Genomic DNA, 14,490 nt, shown 5'->3' with positions numbered 1-14,490 from the left:
CATCAAATACTCTCTATGCATCATATTTGAATGCTTTGTAACAAGCCAATTTGTATTTCTGCAGATGCACAACAAATTTATTACCCCACAAATTCTAAGTATACATGTATTTACAGGTAACTTATCTATTGATGAAAGATGAAAAACCTATAAAGAACATGGCTTTGCTTCTTGAGTCATATTCTGTTGATGCTTCAAAATCAATGGAGAATCAAAGATACTTAAAAGACAAACCAAGGATAATAAACGAATTATGTATTATTGAAGAAAATTTCTTTCCAGTTGCTTTAGCAAGCAACTAAGCCCAAATGGCAGTGTGTAACCACAGCATTTAACATATTTGTAGAACTCATTTACAGTATAACTTTAAAGCCATGAAAGGGGAGGAGGGTGCATAAAAATAAGCATTCACCATAAACTGTAACTTTATAAATAGTTAAAAATCCAATAAAGATGTATGTACAATACAGAGTTGCTTATACAAAAATGGCAAGGAAACCACTGGCGCTGCTGAGAACAAACTTACACTATAAAAAGTGAAGCATTTGTTTCATTATAGTATATACAAAGTGTGAATTCTATTGTGTACATATAGCAAAAAAAAGGACAAGCAAATATAACTTTCTTCGGAGTTTTGTGTTCAGAAAATAACATTTTGTTAGATGGAAAATAACTTATTTGAAATGCTAATTCTGTTTCTCTCTCCATAAGTGCTGCCTAATCCAAGTATTTCCAGCATTTTCTGTTTTCATTTCTGCTGTAATACTGTGAAGTCCTCCACGATCGTCTAAATTGTCATTAACTGAAAATAATTCTTTAGCATGTTCACATAAGTTTGATATTGGGTGTCAGAATTTTGTGGGAATTTGAAATTCATGCCATGCCTACACTATTTGAACAATGAGGATTTATGAGCTATGTTGAATCGGCACAGTGTATCAAGTGATCAATGCGTAGAGACCAGTACATACAACATGCTTCCCTTCCAAAGCTGCAAAGCACCTAATGAAGTGGTACTATATTGAATATACCAACATCATCTTAACTTTACAATGTTCCATTTTATACCCTTTTCAGAATAACCTAATAATTACAAATAGTGCATTTCAATTCTGGTTTGGATATACGTAGGAACTGAGTACTTCCAACAATGCAACTCTGTCAAGGTATCTTTAAATAATTATTACTACTGGACTAGGTAATGTACTTTAGCAGGAAGTTAGTCATCCAATGAGATGCAGTTATGCAACCTAATAATCTACATCTCATTGGCTCATTATTTCTGTATCATAAAGTTTAAACACAAGATATCACACTTTTACTATTTGTAGATATTAAACTAATATGTCAATTCCTATCTAGATTAACAACAACATTTAATGCAATGCGACTATATTCTTTATGGAGAAGGCTAAGGTTCAGGGCAACCTATTGTACCTTGAGGAAATGCAGTTAACAGTTTTGCATATATGAACAATGAGAACAAAATGCAATGTCATCAATTTTCTCTAAAGGACAAAGCTTCACTTTAGAAGCAACATCACAGAAAAGATTAACTGTACCAGGATGAAAGTGCTTCTTGTGCAGATATTGTGCACAAAAAAACCTTAAAGGGAAAGTGCAACGGGCAGTCTGAAAACATCCCTAAAGACACTGTTTAATTTTAACTATTAAGCTAGCACCTAATATATGTTTTCTCCTTGTCTCTCTCTAGTTTCAAAGCTTCAGTTAGATGTAATCTTAGAACATGTTAACCATCAACCAAATTTCCTTAAAATGGTAAATAATACAAAATCAAAATATTTTCATACATGCAGAACTGTTGATGCAGCTCTATGGTATATTTGAACTTCTTAGCCACAGAACTTAATCATGGTGATCCCTAATAGACATTATTTTCAGTACAGGTATACACAGTTGATCACATTTACACGATGTTTCTTCTGTATTGCCAGTCAAGTGCAGAAATATCACATTAATGTTCAAGTAACATAGGGATAATTTAAGATGAGCACTCTGCACAATCTTTTTGTTTGGGTGTTGCATCTTCTGAAGCTGTTTCACTGCTCGTTCCTGCATCCCCATTTAAGATGGCATCTAGAACCGGTTTCTGTTCTGTTACTTTAAAAAAATAAAATCAGCATTAATAGCTTATTCAAAAAACTGCATACAAGTGCTATAGATTCTTCAGGATTTGTGCTTGTGGCAATTATTAACCCTGCAAAAAAAAAAAATTTGTACCACTAAATCACAAAGTATGAGGAAGCATATTTTCAGCAACATTCAAGGGTCGCGTCATGTCAAGTTAGTACATTGTTTAGACAACTGGCAACTATTGTAAGAGTATACACTTGCCCTATTGCATTTAGATATTTTAGCAGGCAGAAATAGAAAGAAATTTCTAAAATATAACATTTAGTGAAAAAGAGATGGAAGAGGATTCACCCAACAATCCAATTGGCAATGGCAGTGTAACCACATAGACCAAGAAGGTCCCAGTCTGTATTCAGTAACGTACATATCAGCTGCACAACATTGTGCCAATGATGGCTTCAGTTCAGCAAGATAGAGGAGAAAAATCAACCAGGCTTCTTACTGCTGCATGTATAAATATTAGATATGGGTAGGATATAGTTTAACTGTTCATGTACTAGCTTGCTAACACTCAGTCCAGATGCATACATGAAAATTACTCCTTTGGGCATGATATCGGATGCGGGAGGCTCCAGAACAACCACACTATTTTCTTTACTCAGTCTTAAAGTATAGCTTAAAAGCAAAATTCTGCGGATGCTGGAATCTGATATAAAAACAGAAAATGTTATCTCAACAGATCTGACAATATCTGTGGGGTGAGAATAGAGCCAATCAGACCTGCTGAGATTTTCCAGCATTTTCAGTTTTTGCTTCAAATTCCAGCATCTGCAGTATTTCATTTTTAAGCTATACTTTAAGACTGAGTAAAGGTAATAGTGTGGTTGTTCTGGAGCTTGTCAACTTTGGCTCAGTAATAGAATTCTCACCTCTAAATCCAGAAGGTCAGGGGCTTGGGTTCAAGTCCCAGTTCAGAGTTGGGGGGCACAATTTAGTATCAAGGGAATGCAGTCTTTCAACTGGGATATTAAACTGAGAACACAGTTAATTTTCAGGTGGAAATGACACTATTTGAAGTGCAAGTGGGGGATTTTCTCAGATGCCTTGCCAATATTCATTCCTCAATCAACATTACCAAAATAGATTATCTGATTAAAAATCATACTGCAGTTTATGAGACCTTGTTGTGCACAAATTGATGCCATGTTCTGCAACATGCGGGCAGCGGAGTGAGTGGGAAGCAGAGTGAGCTACTAGGGCTTAATATCAAAAAGGGCTTGAAGGAAAGAAGGCCAGGTGAGTTCGTTTGAAAAACAAAAAAAAACAAAAAAATTTTTTCAAAACTACTACAGTGAATAATGGAGGGGCATGTGATGTGTGGTTTCTGTATGATGTGGGAACTGGTCGACCCTAGGGTTCATCCCAGTGACCATGTCTGCAGTAAGTGCAGGTTGCTAGAGGAGCTCCAGCTCAGGGTAAATGAGCTGGCCTCTGAGCTACAGACACTGAGGCTCATCAGGGGGAGAGAGGGTGCCATTGTCAATGGGGTGCAAGTGACATCCACCCCCCCTAGACTGGCTAACTCTAAGGGTCAGGGACAAGTGGGGGCTGCTGGGAGGAGGAAGGGGGGTGAGGAGCGGAGGCCTCAGCCTCTTAATCTGCATAACAGGTTTGAGGTTCTTGCTTCCTGGCTGGACGAGAACGAGGCAGGTGAGGTTGGTGAGCAAGCTGCACACAGTACAGTGCTGCAGCAGGACATAGGCAAAGAAAAAGGGAAAAGGAACGTAGTAGTGATTGGGGATAGTGGGGTGAAGGGTATTGACACTGTCCTTTGTCACAATGACAAAGTGCACAGAAGGGTGTGTTGTCTGCCTGGTGCTCGGGTCCGGGATGTCGCAGCTGGGCTGCAGAGGAACCTGGAGTGGGAGGGTGAGAATCCGGTCGTTGTGGTACATGTGGGTGCCGACGACGTAGGCAAAATGCGAACTGAGGATCTGGGGAGGGAGTATGAAAAGCTGGGAATGGAATTAAAAAGTAGAACCGACAAGGTGGTTATCTCTGGGCTACTGCCTGAACCGTGTGCAGATGGGCGTAGGGTTGACAGGATTAAGGAAGTGAATGGGTGGCTCAGGGATTGGTGTGGGAGGAATGGGCTTGAATTTATGGGACATTGGCACCAGTATTGGGGTAGGTGGGACCTGTTCGGGCGGGATGGGGTTGGTCTGAACCGTGCTGGGACCAGAGTGCTGGCGAATCGAGTAAAGAGGACTGTAGACAGGGCTTTAAACTAATTAGGGGGGGGGAGGGTGCAAGGGTAGGTGACCTTACGAGGTCTAAAGTTAAGGAGAGTGTACATGTAAGGGAAGAGGCCGAGGATGTCCCAATAATAGAGGGAGTAGGGGGCGTGAGTATAGTTGGTGGCGTTGCGGCAAATAGGGTCCAGGTGAAGGCTGGGATGAAAGCACTTTATCTGAATGCACGAAGCATTCGGAATAAAGTGGATGAGCTGATGGCGCAGATCGACACAAATGGATACGATCTGGTGGCCATTACAGAGACGTGGCTGCAGGGTGACAGGGACTGGGAGCTGAATGTACAGGGCTATCAAGTGTTTAGGAAGGATAGGCAGGAGGGAAAAGGGGGGGGCGTAGCTCTGCTGATTAAGGATAGCATCAAGGTGGTAGCAAGGGATGATATTGGAGCCAAGGAGCAGAGGGTGGAATCGTTGTGGGTGGAGATTAGGAACAGCAAAGGGAGGAAGACGCTGGTGGGTGTCGTCTATAGGCCCCCGAATAATGATCTGGAGATGGGGCGGGCTGTTAACACGCAAATAAGTGCGGCGTGCAGGAATGGGAAGACCATAGTTATGGGGGATTTCAATCTGCATATTGATTGGTCGACCCATGTTGGACGTGGGGGGCTCGAGGAAGAGTTCTTGGAATGCTGCCGGGATAGTTTCCTCGAACAGTGTGTGTTGGAGCCGACGAGGGAGCGAGCTATCTTGGATCTGGTGCTATGTAATGAAGCGGGTAGAATTAGGGACCTTGTGGTGAAGGATCCTCTTGGGGACAGTGATCATTGTATGGTGGAGTTTCTGGTGCAGATGGAGGAGGAGAAAGTGGGTTCCCGGACACGCGTCCTTTGTTTGAATAGAGGGGAATACGGTAGGATGAGAGAAGAATTGGCGAATGTGGACTGGGAGAGCGCGTTGGAGGGAGGGTCTGTTGAGGAGCAGTGGAGGATCTTTAAGGAGATCTTTCTTGGTGCTCAACGGAAATTTATTCCGATGGTCAAAGAGGATAGTAGGAGGAGAGGTAATAAGCCGTGGATAACGAAGGAGGTGAAGGAAAGTGTTAAACTAAAAGCAGAGGAATTTAGAGTAGCTAAGAGTAGTGGGCGAGAAGAGGATTGGGAGAGGTTTAAATGTCAACAAAGATTGACAAAGAAGTTGATAAGGAAGGGTAGGAGAAACTATGAAGCTGGGCTAGCGCTTAATATAAAAAAGGATAGCAAGAGTTTTTATAAATATATAAAAAGGAAGAGGCTGGCTAGGGTGAATGTTGGTCCTTTAGAGGATGAGAAAGGGGACCTAATGGTAGGGGATGGGGATATGGCTAAGGTATTGAATAACTTTTTTGTTTCTGTCTTCACGGAGGAGGACGTGAATAATTTGCCGGGTGTTAGCGATGGAAAGGTGGTAGGACTGGAGGGTCTTAATGACATTACTGTTACTAGAAAGGCGGTGCTCGACAGACTGGAGGGGCTGATTGTGGACAAGTCCCCAGGACCGGATGGAATGCATCCGAGGGTTCTGAAAGAAATGGCGGAGGTGATAGTGGATGCCTTGGTGGTTATTTTCCAAACGTCGCTGGATTCCAGGGAAGTGCCGGATGATTGGAAAACGGCTAATGTTACGCCGTTGTTTAAGAAGGGTGCCAGGCAAAAGGCGGGGAATTATAGGCCGGTTAGTTTAACGTCTGTGGTAGGTAAAATGTTAGAATCTGTCATTAAGGAGGAAATTGCGAGGCATCGTGAAGGGAATTGCTTGATAGAGCAGACGCAGCACGGTTTCATTAAAGGGAAGTCGTGTCTGACAAATTTACTGGAGTTCTATGAGGATGTGTCCAGGGCGGTGGATAGAGGAGAGCCGGTGGATGTGGTCTTTCTAGATTTTCAGAAGGCGTTTGACAAAGTGCCTCACAAGAGGTTATTGCAGAAGGTCGAGGGACATGGAGTTGGGGGTAGGGTGTTAGCGTGGATAGAGGATTGGTTGTCAAATAGGAGGCAGAGAGTGGGGGTCAACGGGTGCTATTCGGATTGGCGGATGGTGACTAGTGGAGTGCCCCAGAGGTCGGTGCTGGGGCCTCAGCTTTTTACCATTTATATAGATGATCTGGAGGAAGGAACCGAGTGTAGAGTGTCGAAATTTGCTGATGACACCAAGATTGGGGGAACGGCAAATTGTGCGGAGGGTGTGGAGAGTCTGCAGAAGGATCTAGATAGGCTGGGCGAATGGGCCAGGAAATGGCAAATGGAATTTAATGTTGGCAAGTGTGAGGTGGTCCACTTTGGTAGGAAGAATGGTAGGAAGGACTATTACTTACAGGGCGAAAAACTGCAGCAGGCGACGGTGCAGAGGGACCTTGGGGTCCTTGTTCATGAGTCGCAAAAACCCAGCTTGCAGGTGCAGCAGGTGGTCAGGAAGGCGAATGGGATGCTGGCCTTCATAGCGAAGGGGATTGAATATAAAAGTAGGGAGGTCTTGCTGCAGCTGTATAGGGCATTGGTGAGGCCGCAACTGGAGTACTGTGTGCATTTTTGGGCGCCGCACCTGCGCAAAGATATTTTGGCCTTGGAGGGAGTGCAGAGGAGGTTTACTAGGCTGATACCGGAATTGAGGGGGTTGAGGTATGAGGAGTGGCTGAATAAACTGGGCTTGTACTCGTTAGAGTTTAGAAGAATGAGAGGAGATCTCATTGAGACGTATAAGATGATGAATGGGATGGATAGGATAGAGGTGGAAAGACTCTTCCCGCTCAAAAAAGACAATAGGACTAGGGGGCACAGCCTCAAGATAAAAGGGGGGGTGGTTTAGAACGGAGTTGAGGAGGAACTTCTTCACTCAAAGGGTGGTGAATCTCTGGAATTCTCTGCCCGTTGAAGTGGTGGAGGCTGCCTCGCTAAATATTTTTAAGACGCGGGTTGATGGGTTTTTGATAGGAGAGGGGATTAAGGGTTATGGGGAGAGGGCGGGAAAGTGGAACTGAGCAGCGACAGATCAGCCATGATCTTATTGAATGGCGGGGCAAGCTCGAAGGGCTGGATGGCCTACTCCTGCTCCTATTTCTTATGTTCTTAACATGCATTAACTGCACATCATTGGTCATAAAGTGCTTGGAAATGTCCTGATGGTGTGAAAGGTTCTATATAAATTTTATGGTATTCTTTGGGAGGTATTTAACATCTTGGAATGCCTCAGTATCATTCAAGTTGATAATGTTCACATTTCTACCTGCTAGGGGCTTGGCATCACCACTTCCATCATTTCTGCCGACAGCTGCATTTCTACTTTCCTCCAGTTCATCAAGATACAAGCGATAACGATGCCCAGTCTCATCCTCATAATCCACATTTTCATCATCAGAGTCTATCTCTGGAGCAACATACACCACTTCAAACTCGATCTCTCCTCTCTTTAAAAAGAACAAAGTTGTGCTCTCAGAATACACAAATATTCCACAATCGCACACCAAAAGTGTTTTTGTAATTTTCTATTCCTGACAACGGTTATAGAAATGTATGAAAACACAGAGTATTCTTACATTTGAAAAAATGGTGTGCATAAACTATATTTTAAAAATATTCATGTAAACATGTTGTAAATATTTATATTCATCTTGCCAAGAAGCTACATAGAGTTTAGTTGGAATCAACACAGAAAATGCACACGGCAGGTTTCTCAGCTTCAGTCCAGCAAGAAGACTGATTAAAATTGTCCTTTGTCAAAATTGTAAACTGGTAGAGGTACATGTCAGAATTAGACAGGGGCAGCACCCCCACACATTTTAGCAAGCAGATAGTTGCCCATATATATACCTGCTGGGAGAGAATAGTAACAGCTTCTTTGTGTTTGGCATCTCTTAAATTGATTCCATTAACAGCTAGTATGGCATCTCCAACATGCAGGCCACCACATCGCTCAGCAGGTTGGTCTGGGTGGATTTCTGATATTAGAATAGGAACTCCGTGCTCCTTGCCACCCTGTATGAAAATTAAAAAGCAGTCTCATTTAGTTAACATCGGGACAGTGCACTTCTTTATTTCTAATCCCACAAATTATTCCATCGCATGGTATATACAGGACTATGTAATAACCTCTGCTCAAACATGTTAAACTAAGTGCTACTTGTAATTTTTTTTTGTCAGAATTGCGATATCTAGCTATGCAACATGTTTTTTCTGCATTTCCCAGGTCATAAAGTTTAGACTTTTCAATCATTGGAATGCTTGTAGTTTTGAATTAGCACAATGGAACAACTCGATACATTTTAGAAAAGCAACAAAAAAATTGCACAAAAAATTTGAATAGTAGGAATTAATTTTTATCATGGGGTGAAAATGTCACTGGCATGGCTGGCACTTACTGAGAATTACTAAGTGCCTTTGAGATGGTGGCAGTGAACTGCTGCAAACAATACGGTGTAGATGCATTCACAGTGCTGTTAGGAAGAGTATTCCAGGATTTTGACCTAGCAACAGTGTAGGAATAGCAATATATTTCCAATTCAGAATGAGTGAGTGACTTAGAGGGGAACTTGCAGATGGTTGTGTTCCATGGTGATAGAGGTCATGGTTTGGAAGGTACACCATGGTAGGCTTCTGCAGAAAATGCAGATGTATGGGATTGGGGGTGATCTAGGTAATTGGATCAGGAATTGGCTAGCAGATAGGAGACAGAGGGTGGTGGTTGATGGTAAATATTCGTCATGGAGTTCAGTTACGAGTGGTGTGCCTCAGGGATCTGTTTTGGGGCCACTGCTGTTTGTAATTTTTATTAATGATCTGGATGAGGGTATAGTTGGGTGGATTAGTAAGTTTGCTGATGACACCAAAGTCGGAGGTGTGGTAGATTGTGAGGAAGGGTGTCATAGTTTGCAGGGTGACTTAGAAAGGTTGCAGAGCTGGGCCGCGAGGTGGCGGATGGAGTTTAATGTGGAGAAGTGTGAGGTAATTCATTTCGGTAGGAATAACAGATGTGTTGAGTATAGGGCTAACGGGAGGACTTTGAATAGTGTAGAGGAGCAGAGGGATCTAGGTGTATGTGTACATAGATCCCTGAAAGTTGGGAATCAAGTAGATAAGGTTGTTAAGAAGGCATACGGTGTCTTGGCGTTTATTGGTAGGGGGATTGAATTTAGGAGTCGCAGCGTCATGATGCAACTGTACACAACTCTGGTGCGGCCACACTTGGAGTATTGTGTGCAGTTCTGGTCCCCACATTACAGGAAGGATGTAGAGGCTTTGGAGAGGGTGCAGAGGAGGTTTACCAGGATGTTGCCTGGTATGGAGGGGAGATCCTATGAGGAGAGACTGAGAGATTTGGGGTTGTTTTCGCTGGAAAGAAGGCGGCTAAGAGGGGACCTTATTGAAACATATAAGATGATTAGAGGTTTAGACAGGGTGGATAGTGATAGCCTTTTTCCTAGGATGGAGAAAGCTAGCACGAGGGGGCACGGCTTTAAATTAAGGGGGGGGTAGTTATAGGACTGATGTCAGGGGTAGGTTCTTTACCCAGAGGGTGGTGAGGGACTGGAATGCCCTGCCAGCTGCAGTTGTAAATGCGCCTAGTTTGGGGGCGTTTAAGAGATCTGTGGATAGGTTTATGGACGAAATGGGATTGGTTTAGATTAGTGGGTTAGTGTTGTTTTTTTTTAAAAAAGCTGGTCGGCGCAACATCGTGGGCCGAGGGACCTGTTCTGCGCTGTAATGTTCTATGTTCTATGTTCTACTTTTGAAAGAGGTTTGGCAATTTGATGTGGTGTATCTTGTGTATGGTACACACTGCTGCCAGTGCACCAGTGATGGAGTGAGTGAATATTTAAAGTGGCAGATGGGGTGCTGATCAGGGAGGTTACTTGTCCCTAGGGAAGGTGTCAAGGTCAGAGTGTTATTGGAGCTGCACCCATTCAGATAAATAGACAGTATTCCATCCTAATTTATGCCTTTTTGATGTTGGATGAGCTTGGGAGAGTCAGGAGAGGAGTTGCTTTCTGCAGACATCTTAGCCTGTGATCTTTTCTTGTACCTATGGAATTTACGTTTTTAGTCCAGTTCAGTTTCTGGTCAACAGTATCCCCCAAGATGTAAAGTTTGTAAACATCTTTGAGGCCATAACATTTACTTTTTAAAGATAAGTTTAACAGAATACATTGTCCATTACTTTATGAACGTTTTCTTCCCTTATTAAAAACATTTGACAAGATGTGAATATCTCTCGACATGCATATATCTCAATGCATGCATAATATTAGGAAATGCAACATCATAGTTCAGAGGGAATCTTTATGTCATAATTCATCCATTTCAGTAAACCATTTAATCTGCATTTTTGCAGTTTTGAATAAAGTTGGGATAAGAGACTGCATATTGTATTAATTACAGGAAGTACAGGGAAAATCTCATCAAGTGTGACATAATTTGTGGAGAAAGAAACAAGATTTAAATGTTTCAAGTTCAATACGACTTCTTCATAACTGAAGATAGAAATGCTGCTGACAAAAAAGGGGGCAGTCAGATGGAACTAAAAACGTCAAGGATAGGTTACAGAGTAGAGAGCTTAAAGGGCAACGATGTCATGGAATAAAAGGCAAAGCAAGTGATAATGGTTCAGATCAAGAAATAAGACGTTAGTCAAGAATGAATGTAATAGCAGGATAAAGAACCGCACTGTGAAAGCAAAAAAAAAATGAAAACAAGATACAGACTAGTACCTGACAAAAAACAGTTCAAAATGGAGGACAGTTCACACATCGGCTTGTTGCAGTGTTCAGTGAAGTCCAATGCAAGCAACAGGAATAGACACTTTACAGTCTTCTGGACTCAAGACTGAGTTCAATAACTTCAGACTGTGAATTTCTCCTCCATTTTGAGTTGTGTTTTATTTTTGCCAAGTGCTAGTCTGTTTCTTGTTTTCATGCTTCTGCTTTAACAGAACTGTCCTTTATTCTGCCATTAACTCTTAGCCTGGTGTCTTGTTTCTCTATCACAACCATTACCACTCCCGTTGTCTTGCGCTCTATAACATCATTTTTAATTTAACCTCCCCAGCCTCTAAGCTATTCCTGACCTTGTTTTTTGTTCTACTTTATTCCCCACCCCAAACACTTATACTAAAGCATGAAAATCATCGCATTTCAGCTTTTTCAGTTCTTCTGGTTTTTATTTTAAATTTCCAGCATTCACAGTATTTTGCTTTTATTTTACTGCACACTGCATTCTTAGGACAGCATTAAAGCCCTTGATAAAGGTGCAACTTCCCCCAGTTAAATATTTGTAAACTTGTTGTCATTGTCTTTGGCTGCCAGCCACATCTTTATGCCACTGCTTCAGATTTCATGAATCTTCCAAATTGCTACTTTGAAATTAGTCTGGAGGTGCAAAGCCTCAGACATCTTATTTAAGTTTGAGCAGAGGTCTGTCTCTTTGGGGGCGGCATAATGGTTAGCACTGCTGCCTCACAGCGCCAGGGATCCGGGTTTGATTCCTGGCTTGGGTTACTGTGTGGAGTTTGCACATTTTCCCTGTGACTGCGTAGGTTTGCTCTGGGTGCTCCAGTTTCCAGATGTGCAGGATTGGTCGTGCTAAATTATCCCTCAGTGTCAATAGGACTAGCTAGGATAAATGCATGAGGTTATGGGGATAGGGCCTGGGTGGGACTGTGTTTGGTGCAGACCGATGGGCCAAATGGCCTCCTTCTGCATTGTAAGATTCTATGATTGCTAACTCCTAACCTGTTTCAATCTCCAGAATGTTCCTTACCTTTATTCCCAAATCTCTGCTGCTGCAACCACCAAGTCCATTTTCCATTATTTCAAGAAGTAACTTGTTGAATGTGCTGAGGTGCCTTCCATTTCCCCTGCAAACTACTTATCTAAATTGTAAACCACAACTTTCCCATGCCTCCTCCTTCATTGCCCAACAATTTCATCCTCCCCAAACTTAAGTAACTTGCTGTATCCAAGTGGATCTACTTACCCAAGTGGATTCCTGTTCAAATCCCTCATGCCCTCATCCACCCTCCCATTTCACCAGTATCTCCTGCTGTATATACTTGCATTCTTCAAATATTGAAGAATTTCTCATTCCCTTCTTCTCGTACACAATCACCGTTAGCTATTTAGCTACTATGGAATTCTGGATTTCATGACAAACTCCTTCATCTCACCACCATCCTACTTTCAAAAGCTTCCTTAAAATCCTTTTCTTCAAATTGCCTTTGCATCCTCTCCACAGTCTCTGATCTTGCTTAGTATACACTTTATGGAATAGTGCTGACATGCTATCCTCTATTTATGTGTTTAATAGAAGTAAATTGTTGTGTTAGCCGACATATATTATCCTATAAACTATGGTACTAGAACAAACAATAATTGGCAGATCACAACATAAATGTTTTAATACAACTTGACTTTTTAACCAAACAAAGTTGTGCGCAGCATCAATGTTAGCTTGAGTGAGATTAAAGGTCAGAGGTACATTCTATTCACAAATGTAACCATAGTTCATACTTTTAGTGTAACTGAAACAAGGGATTCTAAGTTTTTTTTAAACAGTGTGCACACCATAAACCTCTTTCATGATTAACTAAGTATTCTCATTAATTAGTAACCTCAACCTGTGGACACCAGATACTGATATCCAACAACAAAGCAACTAATCCAAGAATGGCCATTTACAGAATTTCAGCACATGAAATTTCAACAACTCCATGGGAAACTGAAGCTTGTGCTTCGCAACTCATAATCTAAAGGTTTGTGAGCCTCATGTGTCCCACAGGTGACAATTTGAACACCAGATGCAGTTCGGACAATGACTCCTCCTACACTGTTTGCCACAATCAATAATGGCCTACCATTTAAACATCCGAATAAAATGCATCAGCTTCAGAATAAACCTTGAGACGCCACATACTATTGCTCACAGAGCCAGCATGTATTCCAAGATCCAGGACATGCTGCATATCAGTTTCTTTTCAATGAGATCAATGGAAAATTTGCTTTTACAATATCTGTCATTTAGGCTTCCCCAAATTAACATAAGTGAAGTTTCTACATCAAATCAATAGTATAAAAAACAGCAACTCTCTGTTCTATCCAGACTGATGCTTTCCTGTGCTCGAATTAGATAGCTGTAGAAATGTCTGAAAATAAATGTTAAAGCAGACTCACTGTAATCGATATGCCAAGTCCTTCATGATCCTCTTTGACCAACAATACTTTCCGAATTGGCCCAACACCTTGGTTCTTCCTTATGATCTCTGGGTCCTAATTCAGGAAGGAAAAAAATAAATAAATTTTTAAACATGAAAATCAAAATATGCTCAATATTAATCATTCTTAGCAGAAGAGTGTAGAAAAAAATGCTTAATGTAATTACACTCTCTTGCCAAATAAAAAGTGAATGAATTGGATTTTTTATCTAATGTTGACAAATGATTTATATCAGTCCACTGAAGCATTAAGGACATAAGGCTCTAGTGAAATTTAATCTTGTTACAATCAATGATAAATTAGCAACTGATCTCAAACAGTCTAACAGGATAATCAGTAAAAAAACTTGGGAGTTCGATTTAAGTTAAGAATGCAGCAATATTATTATGTTTTCAGAACTCTCATTATTCAAAAATTCCAGCTCTGCCAGACGTGACAAATACTGCTGCTCATCCTTAGGATCATTTTATTAACTCTCTTTCATCCACTTGAAGGCCTTGATATTGTGATGCTCACAATTGAATACAATGTTGCTTTTCTGCAAGAATTACTTTTAAGTACGTGTAATCTAATTAGCACTGCAGTAATTCATTAGGAATGATTTAGAACTTACAGGAATCATTCAGCCCATCTGCTGAAACTGTCCATCTTAATACTAATTTCCTTGTTTTCTTCTACATCCTGTTCTAACAACCCCTGATTTTTAAAAAGACAACTTCCTTGTTCATTCTTCTAGTGATAATTCTGAGTAAATGTTCTTTCGTAACCAAGAGGAAATGCTTAGGAAACATTAATCAGACCTCCCTTCAGTATTCTCTATGGCAGACAAATAAAAGTTTCAGCTATACAGACCTTTCATCATAACTACAACTTCTCATTCTAATATAATTTTAATGAATCTTGGCTG

The 14,490-nt window shown here is 41.2% G+C and overlaps 1 protein-coding gene across 2 annotated transcripts in view; it reads right to left on the bottom strand.

The window, feature by feature from the left end:
* Positions 1-240: 240 nt before the first annotated feature.
* The window catches only part of gopc (golgi-associated PDZ and coiled-coil motif containing), a 37,768-nt gene continuing 23,518 nt past the window's right edge, over positions 241-14,490 (bottom strand). For both annotated transcript variants that reach the window (XM_080192561.1, XM_080192562.1), the window contains 4 exons: positions 13,542-13,637; positions 8,191-8,355; positions 7,607-7,787; positions 241-2,121 (listed from right to left, as the gene is read on the bottom strand). In XM_080192561.1, the coding sequence (XP_080048687.1) occupies positions 2,003-2,121; positions 7,607-7,787; positions 8,191-8,355; positions 13,542-13,637 (561 nt within the window). In that variant the 3' untranslated portion in view covers positions 241-2,002. The remainder of the gene's footprint in view (positions 2,122-7,606; positions 7,788-8,190; positions 8,356-13,541; positions 13,638-14,490) is intronic.

Source organism: Carcharhinus amblyrhynchos, chromosome 7 (genome assembly GCF_965287045.1).
Source record: "Carcharhinus amblyrhynchos chromosome 7, sCarAmb.v2.hapA, whole genome shotgun sequence".
Classification (NCBI taxonomy): domain Eukaryota; kingdom Metazoa; phylum Chordata; class Chondrichthyes; order Carcharhiniformes; family Carcharhinidae; genus Carcharhinus; species Carcharhinus amblyrhynchos.
Note: the sequence above shows the minus strand (reverse complement) of the source record. Positions and strands in the feature narration are given on the sequence as shown.